General features: G+C 41.2%; 1 protein-coding gene across 1 annotated transcript; it reads left to right on the top strand.

Annotated features, from left to right (window-relative positions):
• The first annotated feature begins 13126 nt into the window (after positions 1-13126).
• LOC107764561 (light-induced protein, chloroplastic) lies at positions 13127-15632 on the top strand. Its single transcript, XM_075250383.1, has 3 exons — positions 13127-13707; positions 14889-15084; positions 15180-15632. The coding sequence occupies exons 1-3, from the start codon at positions 13253-13255 to the stop codon at positions 15492-15494; spliced, it is 966 nt and encodes a 321-aa protein (XP_075106484.1). The 5' UTR covers positions 13127-13252; the 3' UTR covers positions 15495-15632.
• Positions 15633-16865: the final 1233 nt, after the last annotated feature.

The raw sequence follows: 16865 nt of genomic DNA, 5'->3' as shown, positions 1-16865 counted from the left end.
TAGCAACGTAAAATATTGCGGTTCAAAAGGGTTACGCTGCAATCTTCTCCAAGAATATTATACGGAGTTTTCCCCGCTCCAGGTATTTTAAGGCTATCCCTTCTTTCTTTTGGCATGATCCCTACGATATGAACGAAACGTGCAAATGCACAAATTCCAAAAGTGACTCTACTCATAGAAGTAATAGAAATATCTATGTTCTTTAATTTCCAGGTGTCATAATATTTTATCATCTGTTCATGGGTCTCAGAAAAATACGAAAGTTGAAAGGATGTTACTTTGTGATATTGCTCAAGGGGAAAAATGGTCTTATGACATTCTGAATGGTATTACTGATGCATTTCACTCATTTATACATGTGCATTGACCCATGACCAGATGGCGTTATATACGCGTATATATGTAAATATATGTATATGGGATATGGGAAAAGGTTATGGCGTTATATACGCACCACCACCTGATCAGCTGGTATATGATGATGATGTTGCCCACAATGGCTGAAATATGATTCAAACGACGTTATATACGCATATATGGGTATGTATTCAAATGGCGTTATATACATATATATGTATGTATTCAAACGGCGTATGTATGTATGTATGTATGTATATATATATATATATGTTATATACGCGTATAGATGTATGTATATATGTATATGGGAAAGGTCGTGGCGTTATATACGTACCACCACCTGATCAGCTGGTATACGATGATGATTTTGCCCACAGTGGTCGATATGATATGATGGGATGCCCTCAGAGGCTGATGATGTTATGAAATATATACCTATGCACGACATGACATTCATACGCATATGCATGACGCTGAAAGTAATTTATGATTTACAAAGTTATTCAGACGTACGGGTTGAGTCATGTACTCCATATGTCTTCCATGTCTCCTATGTATTTATTTATGTGCCTTACATACTCGGTACATTATTCGTACTGTCATCCCTTTTGCCTGGGGACACTGCGTTTCATGCCCACAGGTCCTGATAGACAGGTCGAAAGCCTTCTAAGTAGGCTATCAGCTCAGCGGAAGATGTTGGTGCGCTCCATTTGCTTCGGAGCTGCGTATTTGGTTAGTATGATTTAGACATCTATTGTTTGGTATGGCGGGACTCTGTTCCGACCTTTATGACATTTATGTACTCTTAGAGGCTTGTAGACATATGTCTTATATATAAAAGATTGTACAGCCTTGTTGGCCTATGTTTTGAGTTTATAAAGGATCATGTTGGCCTATTAGGCCCATATGTCATGTGTATATGATAATATAATAAGAAAGATACGTTACGTTGGTACTCAGTCAAGTAAGGTACTGGGTGCCCGTCGCGGCCCATTGGTTTGGGTCGTGACACGATCGCATAGAAGCATTTTTGAGGGGTTGTTTGGTTGTTCAATGCAATCGCATAGGGAGGCATGCGATCGCACAGTGTAAAGTTAGTCCGGGATTTTTGTGGAAATTTGTTCAATGCGATCGCAGGAGCAGGTGTGCGATCGCATAGGCTAAGGTCATTGTGCTATGCGATCACTGAGTATAGAATGCGATCGCATAGGGTTAATTCTGGACCTGCAGATTTTGGTCTATGCGATCGCATAGAGTTAGCTACAGTGATCCGGGCAGAATGTTAAAAGCATTTCATCCGCGAACCCAAACCCATTTCCTCTATTTTTGAACATCCTTGAGAGCTTTTGGACGAGGATTAAAGAGGGTTTCGACTGGGATTGATTGGAGGTGAGTCTTATGACCTAAAAACATCATTTAATTGTAGATTCAACATCTAAATTCATGGAAATTTGATTAAAAAGGAAAGGATTAGGGCTTGACATTTGAAATAGAAATGTGGGGTTTGATGGAGCATTTGAGCTCGGATTTTGGTAAATTTGATATGTATAGACTCGTGGCAAGATAAGGAATTCGGTGATGCAAATTTTCTGATTTTTCGAGAAGTGGGCCCGGGGCTCGGGTTTTGCCAACTTCGTGATTTTCGATATTTTTCGAGTCTTTTCGATTGGGTTGTATTCCCTTAGCCTATTGTAACGTATTACTTGTGGTTTTGACCAGATTCGACGCTCGAGGAGGTTGATTTGCAAGGCAAGGGAGTAGCGAGCTAGGATTTCGGCTTGCTTGAGTTGAGTAATGGTTATAAATGATGTTCTGAGGGCTTGAAACCCCGTATTTGCACAACGTGGTGCTATGTTGAGGTGAGACACACGCTGTATGATGAGTGTGGAGTCTGTTACTACTGGGGGTTTGGACTCGGTCCATCCCGTTTGATGACTTTACTGTACTTTTGACTGAGACTTAATTAATATCATTATATTATGGGCTAGTTGCCATGTTTGGGGCCTTGTGCCGATCTGTAGAACCCTTAGGGGGTATTTGTATTGGTTGAACTCACTTTTCTTGCCGAAATCATACCCTCAGTCATGTTCTTAACTGATAAACATAATATGAAGCAGCTTAGAAATTGTTAAATCCTAATGAGAGTAACGTGTGGGTTGAGAACCCCGTCCTATCTTAGTGTGCCCGAGAGGCCAAGTCTATATTGACTGAGAGGGGTCGAGAACCCCATTGTGAGTGTATTTGATTATATGGATCAGACTGCACGCCACAGTAGTATATTATATGGATCAAACTGCACACCGCAGTAGTATATTATATGGGTCGGACTGCACGCCGCAGTAGTTTAGCGCTTGGGCTGAAGGAGCCCTTCTGGAGTCTACACACCCCCAGTGAGCACAGTCGACTATTCTTGGATTGGGCTGCACGCCGCAGTAGTATATATATATATATATATATGGATCGGGCTGCACGCCGCTGCAGTATATATATTTATGCCGCTGCAGTATATATATATATATATATATAGATCGAGCTGTGCGCCGCAGCAGTATACTATGTGGATCGGGTTGCATGCCGCAGCAGTACAAATATGAATTCGGTTATCGTGAGTAGTAAATGAAATGAATACTGGTTTAAAGGACTTTTAACTGACTTCTTCATTTAGTTGTTATTTTTGATATTCTCACCGTTTAAATATAGAACTGCGTAGTGTTTTTACGAGTTTTCTTTCCGTCAGTCATTATTTATTGCTATTACTCACTGAGTTGGAGTACTCACTTTACTCCCTACACCATGTGTGCAGATACAGGTATCCCGGAGGCATAGTTTTGGCTTTCTGCTGCTATTCAGCTTATTCCAGAGTCATCGAGGTAGCTGCATGGCGTCCGCAGGACCCGATTTCTCCCCTTATCCTCTTTATTTTCCGCATTCTGGACCACTCTATGTATAGGTTGATACACAAACTAGTAATAGAGGCTCTCAGCTCGTGACACCAGATCAGTGGGATTTATAGTGATATTTTATGGAGTTTTCCGTACTGTTTATCTATTGCTACAGAGTTATAATCATGTTAATTTGGCATTTAATCCTATTAATTGGTAATGAATTCTACTTAAGGAATTGTGAGTGACGACTTGGTCGGGCTTGCCTAGCATCGTGTTGGGCGCCATCACGACCGGGGATTGGGGTCGTGACAAGTTGGTATCAGAGCCTAGGTTACTAGGTCTCGCGAGTCTTGAGCCGGTTTAGTAAAGTCTCGCGGATCGGTACGGAGACGTCTGTACTTATCCTCGGGAGGCTGCAGAACCTGTTAGGAAAATTCCACATTCTTGAAACTCCTATCGTGCGAACTTGTTGATTCGAATGCTAAACTTTTGTTATTTGATTCTCTCGCAGATGGCGAGGACTCGCGCTACCGGACGAGGTGGACGACCACCAGTGCCACCCACTGAGGCCACCAAAGGCCGTGGACTCGGTCGTGGACGTGGTAGAGGCAGAGCAGCGAGGGCAGCACCTGTTGACCCACTAGCTGCCCCGGCTCCGGATCTGGCTCCAGCTATGGATGCTCCAGTAGCACCAGTTCAGGCACCAGTTGTGCCTATCGTGGTTCCAGGTCTTCAGGAGGCCTTGGCACAAATCTTATCAATTTGCACAGGCCTGGCTCAGGCAGTTTCGGCCACCACAGCAGCAGCTACTTCGCAGGCCGGGGGAGGTAATCAGACTCTCGCTGCTCGCACACCTGAGTAGGTAGTGCAGAGATTACAGACTCCAGAGGCACCTCCAGCTCAGCCAGTGGTGCTAGTTCAGGAGTTCGTAGTACCAGCTATGTTGGACGATAAGCAGCGTCGTCTCGAGAGGTTTAGTAGACTTCAGCCTCCTTCTTTCAGTGGTGCTCAGGGCGAGGATGCCCAGGGTTTTCTCGACAAGTGTCAGCATATGCTTCGAACAGCAGGGATTCTTGAGCCCAGCAGTGTGGCTGTTGCTACATTTCAGTTTACTGGAGTGGCCTTCACTTGGTGGGAGGCGTATGAGCGGCATAGGTCGGCAGGTGCAGCACCTTTGACTTGGCAGGAGTTCTCCACTCTCTTCTTGGAGAAGTGGATACCGCAGTCTCAGAGGGAGGAGCTACGTAGACAGTTTGAGTGGCTTCGCCAGGGAGATATGATTATGTCTCAGTATGAGGTGAGATTCTCTGAGTTGGCTCGTTATGCCTCATAGATAGTTTCGACTGATCGGGAGAGGATTAAGAGGTTCGTGGATGGTCTTAATTATCACCTTCGTATCCTGATGACTCGAGAGAGAGTTTTGGGTATTTCCTTTGAGGATGCAGTTGATATTGCTCGTGATATTGAGACGGCTCGCCATCAGGAGAGAGAGGAGAGGGAGGCCAAGAGGCCTCAAAGTTCTGGTAGTTTCAGTGGCGCTCCTTCGAGGGGCCAGTTCTAGCAGGGTCGGGGTCGTTCTTTCAGGCCCGCTCAGTCAGCTCGACCTGAGTACCGAGGTGGATCTTCTAGTCGTGGTTATCTGGGTTCTCAGCAGAGTCAACCATCTCTCAACGCTCTTCCAGCACAGAGTTCGTCTCGTGCTCCATCTACTTAGGGTTCTTCCAGGCCGAGTGCGTCAGCTAGCCACTCAGGCATGAGGGGTTCCCTTCAATCCCAGTTCCTAGCACCCGGGAGTTGCTATGAGTGTGGAGAGTTCGGGCATATGTGGAGGGAGTGTCCTCGCCGTGCTGCTAGCTTATCTCAGCAAAGGGGTCAGCCCTCGACTTTTGCTCTAGTTACTTCACCACCCGCCCAGCCAGCTAGGGGTGGAGGTCAGGCAGCCAGGGGTCGCCCTAGAGGGGGAGGTCGATCAGGGGGCAGTCATGCCCGTTTCTATGCACTTCCTGGCAGGCCAGATGCTATTGCTTCAGATGTTGTCATTACAGGTATTATTTCAATCGGCCACAAAGATGCCTCTGTATTATTTGATCCCGGTTCCACCTTTTCTTATGTGTGATCATACTTTGCTCATTATTTGGGTATGCCCCATGAGTTTCTTGCTTTACTTGTTCATGTATCTACCCCAGTGGGCGATACTGTTGTTATAGACCGTGTGTACCGGTCATGTGTGGTGACTATTGGGGGTTTGGAGACCCGAGTGGATCTATTTCTATTGAGCATGGTGGATTTTGATGTCATTTTGGGCATGGATTGGCTATCTCCATGTCATGCTATTCTAGACTGTCATGCTAAGACAGTCACTTTGGCTATACCGGGTGTTCCTAGGATCGAGTGGCGTGGCGTGACTAACTATGTGCCTAGTAGGGTGATTTCTTTTCTAAAGGCCCAGCGTATGGTTGGGAAAGGTTGTCTATCATATTTGGCTCTTGTGAGGGATGTTGGAGCTGAGACTCCTAGAATTGATTCAGTTCCAGTTGTGAGGGAGTTTCCCGATGTGTTTCCTGCAGACCTGCTGGGCATGCCACCGGACAGGGACATTGATTTTGGTATTGACCTGGTGCTGGGCACTCAGCCCATTTCCATTCCTCCATATCGTATGGCACTGGCAGAGTTGAAAAAACTAAAGGATCAGCTTCAGGAACTCCTGGATAAGGGGTTCATTTGACCTAGTGTGTCACCGTGGGGTGCACCGGTTCTATTTGTGAAAAAGAAGGATGGCACAATGAGAATGTGCATTGACTACAGGCAATTGAACAAAGTAACAGTGAATAACAAGTATCCCCTACCCCGTATCGATGATTTATTTGACCAGCTTCCGGGGGCAAGGGTATTCTCCAAGATCAATCTTCGTTCAGGCTATCACTAGTTGAAGATCAGGGATTCAGATATTATGAAGATTGCTTTCAGGACTAGATATGGGCACTATGAGTTTCTTGTTATGTCCTTTGGGCTGACTAATGCCCCATCCGCGTTCATGCATTTGATGAACAGTGTATTTCGGCCATCTCTGGATTTGTTCGTGATCGTTTTTATTGATGATATATTGGTGTACTCGCGTAGCCAGGAGGAGCACGCACAGCATTTGCGAGTGGTATTATAGAGATTGAGGGAGGAGAAGCTTTATGCAAAGTTCTCCAAGTGTGAGTTTTGGCTTGGGTCAGTGGCTTTCTTGGGGCACGTGTGTCCAACGAGGGTATTTAGGTTGATCCAAAGAAGATAGAGGCGGTTCAGAGTTGGCCTAGACCGTCCTCAGCCACAGAGATTCGTAGCTTTCTTAGGTTAACAGGCTATTATCGCCGGTTTGTTCCCGGATTTTCATCCATTGCATCGCCTTGACCAAGTTGACGCAGAAGGGTGATCCATTCGTATGGTCGGACGAGTGCGAGAAGAGCTTTCAGAAGCTCAAGATAGCTTTGACCACAGCTCCAGTATTGGTGTTACCATCAGCTTCAGGTTCTTATACTGTCTATTGTGATGCTTTGAGTGTTGGCATTGGCTGTGTGTTAATGCAGGAGGGTAGAGTGATTGCATATGCTTCTCGTCAGTTGAAGCCCCATGAGAAGAACTACCATGTTCATGACTTAGAGTTGGCTGCCATAGTTCATGCTTTGAAGATTTGGAGGCACTATTTATATGGCGTATCTTGTGAGGTATTCACCGATCATCGCAGTCTTCAACATTTGTTCAAGCAAAAGGATCTTAATTTGAGGTAGCGGAGGTGGCTTGAGTTGCTCAAGGATTATGATATTACCATTTTGTATCACCCCGGGAAGGCCAATGTGGTGGCCGATGCGTTGAGCCGGAAGGCGGTTAGCATGGGGAGTTTGGCGTACATTCCAGTTGGGGAGAGGCCCTTTGCAGTTGATGTTCAGGCTTTGGCCAATCGGATGGTGAGGTTAGACATTTTCGAGCCTAGTCGGGTGTTGGCTTGTGTGGTTTTTCGGTCTTCCTTATATGACCGCATCAGAGAGCGCCAGTATGATGATCCACATTTGCTTGTCCTTAAGGACAGGGTTCAACGTGATAATGCCATAGATGTGACCATTGATGGTGATGGCGTGCTGAGGATGCAGGGCCGGATTTGCGTGCCCAATGTGGATGGGTTTCGGGAGTTGATATTGGAGGAGGCCCATAGCTCGCGGTATTCCATCCATCCAGGTGTCGCGAAGATGTATCAGGATTTGAGCCAGCACTACTGGTGGAGAAGGATGAAAAAGGATATACTATGGTATGTGGCTCAGTGTCTCAACTATCAGCAGGTAAAGTACGAGCATCAGAGACCGGGTGGCGTACATCAGCAGATGATTATTCCGGAGTGGAAGTGGGAGAGAGTTACTATGGATTTTGTGAGTGGTCTTCCTCGGACTTTGAAGAAGTTTGATTCTATTTGGGTGATTGTGGACAGGCTAACCAAGTCCGCGCACTTCATTCCAGTATGTACTACCTATTCTTCAGAGCGGCTGGCAGGGATCTTTACTCGGGAGATTGTCCGATTGCATGGGGTTCCAGTGTCTATTATCTCAGATAGGGGTACTCAGTTCACTTCTCAGTTTTGGAGGACATTTCAGCGAGAGTTGGGTACGCAGGTGGAGTTGAGCACGGCATTTCATCCTCAGACGGACGGACAATCTGAGCGCACCATTCAGATACTGGAGGACACATTGCGCGCCTGTGTTATTGATTTCAGAGGTTCTTGGGATGAGTTTCTGCCGCTTTTAGAGTTTGCCTACAACAACAGCTATCAGTCCAACATTCAGATGGCACCATATGAGGCCTTGTATGGGAGACGATGTAGATCTCCGGTTGGTTGGTTTGAGCCTGGCGAGGCTAGGATAGTGGGAACAGACTTGGTTCAGTATGCCTTAGAGAAAGTGAAGGTGATTCAGGAAAGACTTCGTACGGCTCAGTCATGTCAGAAGAGTTATGCGGACCGGAAGGTTCGAGATGTATCCTACATGATTGATGAGAAGGTCTTGCTGAAGGTTTCGCCCATGAAGGGTGTTATGAGGTTTGGGAAGAAAGGCAAGTTGAGTCCTTGGTACATTGGGCCTTTTGAGGTGCTTCGGAGGATTGGGGAGGTGGCTTATGAGCTTGCTTTGCCACCCAGCCTGTCGAGTGTGCATCCGGTATTCTATGTTTCTATGCTCCGGAAGTATGTTGGGGTCCCGTCTCATGTTTTAGACTTCAACATGGTCCAGTTGGATGATGATTTGACCTATGATGTGGAGCCAGTGGCTATTTTGGGTCATCAGGTTTGGATATTGATATCAAAGGATATCACTTCGGTGAAGGTGCAGTGGAGAGGTCGGCCCGTGGAGGAGGATACTTGGGAGACCGAGTGGGAGATGTGGAGCAGATATCCTCACATGTTTGAGGCTCTAGGTATGTTTCTTGACCCGCTCGAGGACGAGCATTTGTTTTAGTTGGGGAGGATGTGACGACCCGGCCTGTCTTCACGTGAGTTACTGCCCCGTTTCCCCCATTTTATGCTTCTTCATGTTTCGTTATCGGTATTCAGTGTGTTAGAGTTAAATCAGATTGGTTTTGATAGGAAATGAGACACTTAGTCTCTTTAAGGGAGGCTTGTTTTGGAAAAGTCAACCGGATATTGACTATAGAGTTAGAGGGCTCGGATGTGATTTCTGGTGATTTGGTTAGCTTTGGGGGTTGACATGTGGCTTAGGAGTGTGATCAGAATTGATTTTGGAGGTCCTGAGTGGAATTAGGCTTGAATTGGCGAAGTTAGTATTTTGGCGAATTCTGGTAGGTGAGATTTTGATACGGGGGTCGGAATGGTATTCCGAGAGTTACAGTAGCTTCGTTAGATGATTTTGGATGTGTGTGCAAAAATTCAGATCATTCGAAAGTGTTTTGTTTGGGTTTTTGATCAAATGCGTATTTCGGATGTTTTTAAGAAATTTAGGCTTGAATCTGATGTAATTTGATGGTTTTGGTGTTGTTTGTGGTGTTTTGGTGATTGGAACAAGTTTTAATGATGTTTTAGGATGGGTTGGCACTTTTGGTTGAGGTCTCGGGGGACTCGGGGTTATTTCAGACGGTCAAATGGACCAATTCTAACCTTTGGAAGTTGCAGATTTTTCAGCTGAAGTGTTGCAGACATTTGTTCTATGCGATCGCAGGAGTGCGATTGCGATCGCATAGAAGCATTTTTTAGGGGTTGTTTGGTTGTTTAATGCGATCGCATAGGGAGGCAAGTGATCGCACAGTGTAAAGTTAGTCCGGGATTTTTGTGGAAATTTGTTCAATGCAATCGCAGGAGCAGGTGTGCGATCGCATAGGCTAAGGTCATTGTGCTATGCGATCGCAGAGTATAGAATGCGATCGCATAGGGTTAATTCTGGAGCTGCAGATTTTGGTCTATGCGATCGCAGGGGCTTGAATGCGATCGCATAGAGTTAGCTACAGTGATCCGGGCAGAATGTTAAAAACATTTCATCCGCAAACTTAAACCCATTTCCTCCATTTTTGAACATCCTTGAGAGCTTTTGGATGAGGATTAAAGAGAATTTCGACTGGGATTGATTGGAGGTGATTCTTATGACCTAACAACATCATTTAATTGTAGATTCAACATCTAAATTCATGGAAATTTGATTTAAAAGGGAAGGATTAGGGCTTGACTTTTGAAATAGAAATGTGGGGTTTGAGGGAGCATTTGAGCTCGGATTTTGGTAAATTTAATATGTATAGACTCGTGGCGAGATAAGGAATCCGATGACGCGAATTTTCTGATTTTTCGAGAAGTGGGCCCGGGGCTCGGGTTTTGCCAACTTCGTGATTTTCGATATTTTTCGAGTCTTTTCGATTAGGTTGTATTCCCTTAGCCTATTGTAACGTATTACTTGTGGTTTTGACCAGATTCGACGCTCGAGGAGGTTGATTTGCGAGGCAAGGGAGTAGCGAGCTAGGATTTCGGCTTGCTTGAGGTGAGTAATGGTTATAAATGAGGTTCTGAGGGTTTGAAACCCCGGATTTGCACAACGTGGTGCTATGTTGAGATGAGACACACGCTGTATGATGAGCGTGGGGTCTGTTACTAATGGGGGTTTGGACTCGGTCCATCCCGTTTGATGACTCTACTGTACTTTTGACTGAGACTTAATTAATATCATTATATTATGGGCTAGTTGCCATGTTTGGGGCCTTGTTCCGATCTGTAGAACCCTTAGGGGGCATTTGTATTGGTTGACCTCACTTTTCTTGTCGAAATCATACCCTCAGTCATGTTCTTAACTGATAAACATAATATGAACCAGCTTAGAAATTGTTAAATCCTAATGAGAGTAACGTGTGGGTTGAGAACCCCATCCTATCTTAGTGTGCCCGAGAGGGATCGAGAACCCCATTGTGAGGGTATTTGATTATATGGATCGGACTGCACGTCGCAGTAGTATATTATATGGGTCGGACTGCACGCTGCAGTAGTTTAGCGCTTCGGCTGAAGGAGCCCTCCGGAGTCTGCACACCCCCAGTGAGCGCAGTCGACTATTCTTGGATCGGGCTGCACGCCGCAGCAGTATATATATTCATGCGGATCGGGCTGCACGCCGCAACAATATATATATATATATATATATATATATATGGATCGGGCTGCGCGCCGCAGCAGTATACTATGTGGATCGGGCTGCACGCCGCAGCAGTACAAATATGAATTCGGTTATCGTGAGGAGTAAATGAAATGAATACAGGTTTAAAGGACTTTTAACTGACTTCTTCATTCAGTTGATGTTTTTGATATTCTCACCGTTTAAATATAGAACTGCGTAGTATTTTTACGAGTTTTTTTTCTGTCAGTCATTATTTATTGCTATTACTCACTGAGTTGGAGTACTTACTTTACTCCTTGCACCATGTGTGCAGATACAGGTATCCCGGAGGCCTAGTTTGGGCTTTCTGCTGCTGTTCAGCTTATTCCGGATTCATCGACGTAGCTGCATGGCGTCCGCAGAACCTGATTTCTCCCCTTATCCTCTTTATTTTCCGCATTCTAGACCACTTTATGTATAGGTTGCTACACAGACTAGTAATAGAGGCTCTCGGCTCGTGACACCAGATCGGTGGGATTTATAGTGATATTTTATGAAGTTTTCCGTACTGTTTATCTATTGCTACAGAGTTATAATCATGTTAATTTGGCATTTAATCCTATTAATTGGTAATGAATTCTACTTAAGGAATTGTGAGTGACGAATTGGTCGGGCTTGCCTAGCATCGTGTTGGGCGCCATCACGATCGGGGATTGGGGTCATGACATTTTACATTAATAATGTATATTTTACACTATCATGATGTAATTTAAACGCTATATTAATATGTCGTTTGCATTCATATTACGAGAAAAAATTATACTCTTAAATCCTAAATCCTGTCATGCTATTAATAAGATTTTCGGCCACCACAAGAGCTAAAATATCATGTGCAATTCATCTTCTCCGCCACTTAAAATGTCCAACTTTACGGGATAAATAAAACCAAAATAAAATAAAATAAGAAGAAGCCAAATTGAGAGACATAAAAGTAAAATAAATTATTGAAGTCAAGAAAATAAAGGAGAGGAAAATAAAAGAAGAGAAACTTCTAGTGTTTTCTTTTTTGTTGGATATCAATGTTTGGTTTGCTGCAATTTGACAAAATTTGCATCTTGCTCACATCGCTTTACTTGTTATTTTCATGCTCGCATTTCTGCCAAACACACAGAAAGTTGTTTTCATCTGACTCGAGAAGAGCACAGTTACGTGTCTAACTATCATTCCATCACCTTGTTGTCTCGAAACCCCAAAATACCCCGCTGGATAATATCAGAGATTCAGTATATTAACACTAGGAAAATTACCACAATCATACCAAACTAATAAATGCATATAATATTTTTTTCACAAAGAAATTATGGTTTAATAATGATAGAATAATATATAAATTATTATCGGAATCAAACACTTTAAAATATTATTTAGAGTATGAGTTCACCATCAATAAAAGAAATACATGTAAAATCTTAATCTTATAAATGGGATGTGAAAGAATAACATATAAAATACTTTAGTTATCCCTATTTGTGTAATGTAGTTCAGATTTCGAGAGTCAAATGAGTTTTTCTTTGATCATAATTTTTTAATCTGTCATTCAATATTTTTAAATTATTAATTAATATAATTTATAGTATTTTTATGTAATTTTCAAATATATAAATTTTACTTTAAAAACTTAAGAATTCTATGTTCCAATTCACAGTTAAAACTAAAATCTTGACTCTCAAAGTTTGAATTGTATTTCTTAAATTGATATGGATGGAGTAATGTAATTATTTTAAAGGTTTATATTACCTATAAAGATATTCTTTTAATTATTTATTATTGACCCTTAATATTATATTTACCAAATTTGGTTTGCACATTAAGTACCAAGTAAGTCCGTCTTTTGTTAGTATGAGGTTCTGTGATTGTTTAGAGGTAACATCGGACTGAGATATGATCTAGCTACAGTTTTGTAATTCTCTCTTTGGTGATGAATAAAATAATTTAGTTACAATTTTTGGGAAAATTATCTAAGTATATACAATTTGAGATTGACACCTAATGTCTTTCAAAACCTATATGGATGTTCTTTTTTTGTACTGTACTTCTGTCTGAACTAATACTAAAAACTATCATATTAACAGAGTCTAAAATTTATACAATACTTATTTACGAAACAGATATTAGAGTGAAAAAATACAAATATATCTCAATTAATTTTACACCGGCCGAGAAAGTGTAAAACAAAATAAAATTATTTAAGGAGGCCAGATACGTTTCTTCACAACAGCATAACCAAAGGCCCGAGACTCATATACAAAGCATCATACAGTAGCTAAAGTAACACTCTTTCCATCGACCTTCCCCTGTTTTCATCACTCATTTGTTCTCTCAATTTTCCTCAAAATAATGGCTTCCATCTCTTCTCTAAATCAAATTCCTTGCAAAACTCTGCAAATTACATCCCAATATTCAAAACCCACCTCAAAAATCTCAACTTTTCCCATCACCTCCACAAATTTCCCATCAATTTCAGTCAAAGAATTCACAAACCCAAAACCAAAATTCACAGCACAAGCCAAGAACTACGACAAGGACGACGAGTGGGGTCCAGAAGTGGAGCAAATAAAGCCAAGTGGAGGAGGAGTAGCGGTAGCAGAGGAAGAACCACCAAAGGAGCCGAGCGAAATCGAATTGCTGAAGAAACAGTTGGTTGATTCATTTTATGGAACCAATAGGGGTTTGAGTGCTAGCAGTGAAACTCGTGCTGAGATCGTGGAACTCATCACTAAGCTTGAATCCATGAACCCAACTCCTGCTCCTACCGAGGCGTTGCCTCTTCTCAATGGCAAATGGATTCTTGCGTAAGTTCCTGTTTTCACCTGCACCATGAAAAATATACTTTTTTTTCCATTTATTTATGTGGTCCATATTGCTATGTGTGAAATGAACAAAAATAATTTCTCAAACTACAATATTGTCAGAAAGAAATGAATTAATATTCCGAATTTATACCAAAAATTAATTTCTTTTTTCTTTGTTAAGCTGGAATCTGTAATTCTTTTGGGAAAACGGAGAATAACTTTTTTATCAACTTTTGTTGATTTTATGAAAAATTCTCGCTTAATTGAAGGGGTAGTTTAAGGCTGATGAATCTTTTGGATGAATTACTTTAGTAGCAAGGATTGAATCACATGACTAACTGTTTCACTAGCTTGCAATTTTCTTTTAGTTATTACATGTTGTGTATGTTGATTATTGTGCTCTAAGCAATTGGATTCTTTTGTTAAATAAAAACTATCATAGTTCATTTATTCAGCAATCGAATTTGAGTTAATATTCCTGCCTATCTGGAACACAAAGGAAAGATAATAAAAGGTTTTGGTACCTTGAAAACTAGAAGTATTCGGAGCCTCAGAGAAACAGTCAAGTTGTCTCCGCGTGACCTACAGGTCATGGGTTCGAGCCATGGAATTAGTCATTGATGCTTGCATCAGGATAGACGGCCTACATACACCCCCTCGGGGTGCGGTCCTTCACCGGTCCCTACTGAACGCGGGATGCTTTGTGCACTAGAAAACTAGAAGTATCCCTAATACATATCAGGATTTTAGTGAAATCCCTTCACTACCGTGTTCGACAAAGGTTACTTAGAAGTTTTTGATTTATGGGTGCTAAATACCACGGCTAAATATACCTATTAAAGATATTACTGCGACCATATATGTTGCCATGACCATACATCAAATCAAACATACGTCCACCCCTAATTTTAGAGTATTTTTGAGATGCAGCAAAGTTGAAGGAGATTATAATAGTTTGATGTGAAGAGACTAATTTTCTTTGAGAATCACTTTCTAAGGGTGGCATCTTTTCACCACCATCACTGTTGGCTTGTTGATTTGTAGCTAATCATTATCTTTTGATGAAAACAAGGACATTCTTTAGTGCACTAAGAATGTTAAATGTTCTTTCTTCATTGTAAATGTAATATACTCGCGCTTGTTGGCATGAACACTTGGAATTGTATACTGGAAAACTGCAGGTACACATCTTTTTCTGGTCTGTTCCCCTTGTTGTCAAGGGGCACACTGCCTCTGGTTCGCGTCGAGGAGATTTCCCAGACCATCGATTCTGAGACTTTTGCTGTTCAGAACTGTGTTGTCTTTGCTGGACCTTTAGCTACAACTTCCATTACTACCAACGCCAAATTTGAAGTCAGAAGTCCTAAGCGTGTCCAGGTCATTATCTTCTTCCACATTTTTCTAGTCTAGTCATCATCCCTCATACTTGATCATCATTTTGGTCTCATGTTATACTGTGTTTCGTGGTTCAGATTAAATTTGATGAAGGCATAATTGGAACACCCCAGTTGACGGATTCTATTGAGCTGCCTGAGAACGTCGAATTCTTGGGACAAAAAATTGATCTAAGCCCTTTCAAAGGCTTGATTAATTCAGTCCAAGACACAGCTTCTTCAGTAGCCAAGTCTATTTCCAGTCAACCACCAATTAAGTTTCCTATTTCCAACAGCAATGCACAATCTTGGCTGCTGACAACATACCTGGATGATGAGCTTAGGATTTCCAGAGGAGATGGAGGCAGTGTATTTGTGTTGATCAAGGAAGGCAGTCCCCTCTTGAAGCCTTAAAAAGACATTTTCTTGAAGTTGTGTATGATGCTAGCTAGTATAGAAGAGCAAAATATAGAAAGGAAAAAATAAAAGATGATGTAAACTAAAAATATGTATTTACATTGAAAGATAAATCTATAGATCTGCTTGACCTCATGATTTGTAACTATTGAGGTTTCCTGGTGTATCAAATATTGGAAATATATGGCTTGAAAGAATTAGCATATGAACTACGCTGGAATTCAATCAACTTTGGAAGCCTTTTTATGGCGATTTTGAGTGAACCATTAAAATAGTTGATTGAATTCCAAAGTTGGTTTGGGGCCTTAAAGGATTATATAGCCTGTTTGGTCAAGCTTTTTTTTGGCCACAAGTATTTTTTTGGGTCAAAAGTATTTTCTTTTCTAAAATTGAGGTGTTTGGCCAAGCTTTTAGAAGGAAAAAAGTGTTTTTTAGGAGAGTAGAAACAGTTTTTGAGAAGCAGAAAAAAGTACTTTCTCTTCAAGAACACTTTTTTGAGAAGCACTTTTGAGAAAAATACACTTAGAAGCAGTTTCTAAAAGCTTGGTCAAATACTAATTACTGCTCAAAATTGTTTTTTAAATTAATTAGCCAAACATAACCTGTTTCTCACAATATGCTATTAGTAAGCGGATTTTAGAAGTTTTGCAAAATATGCTATTAGTATAGTGGTAAGAGTGTACTTGTAAGAATGTAACACGTTATGTGAGAGTTAAGACATAGGAGTTTAAATTCTGTCACAAACAAAATGTTGATATTTTAATAGAAAGAATAGAATGTTGGAAGATTATATTAGCATTTTTTTTTGGTAACTCTTATATTAGCATGTTATTGTTGTTGTTGTTGTTATTGTTATATTAGCATGTTGGAAGACTTGAAGTTGAAGCGAATAGAATTTGTTCGGGAGAGATGTTTCCAATCTTTTCAATGCATGGTTAATTTTTTTCTATTAAGTATTGACCTTAGAAGAACCTTAGAAGAACCGTTGAAAAACATATATTATTATGCTTGAAAAGTTAATATCGTTTGTGAGAACCACATCATAGTATTTAAATTTTAAAAATTGATTAAGAAAAAACGAATCGCTTCGGGAATGTCCCATGGGAAATTAATAAAAAAATAGCTTAATTAACAAAAATGTGATTTTTTATCAAGTAAGTTCAATCTATATATATATATATATATATATATATATATATATATATATATATATATATATATATATATATATATTAAAGCAAGAAAGTTACCATATATAATTGACATTATAGTTAAGCCAAGTGGCAAGCTAATAAATATCAATAGTATATGGTAACTTTATTCTATATTTGACTACTTAGTTAAGTTAAATACAAATATAATATAATA

This window comes from Nicotiana tabacum, chromosome 3 (assembly GCF_000715075.1).
Source record: "Nicotiana tabacum cultivar K326 chromosome 3, ASM71507v2, whole genome shotgun sequence".
Lineage (NCBI taxonomy): Eukaryota > Viridiplantae > Streptophyta > Magnoliopsida > Solanales > Solanaceae > Nicotiana > Nicotiana tabacum.
The sequence above is the reverse complement of the archived record's forward strand: the minus strand, read 5'-3'. Positions and strand labels throughout refer to the sequence as shown.

Excerpts from the sequence above, each read along its gene's own strand:
- LOC107764561 (XM_075250383.1), top strand. The coding sequence starts at position 13,253 with ATGGCTTCCATCTCTTCTCTAAATCAAATTCCTTGCAAAACTCTGCAA. Across the intron at positions 13,708-14,888 it reads AATGGCAAATGGATTCTTGC|GTACACATCTTTTTCTGGTC; the intron begins GTAAGTTCCTGT and ends GGAAAACTGCAG. Across the intron at positions 15,085-15,179 it reads GAAGTCCTAAGCGTGTCCAG|ATTAAATTTGATGAAGGCAT; the intron begins GTCATTATCTTC and ends TTCGTGGTTCAG.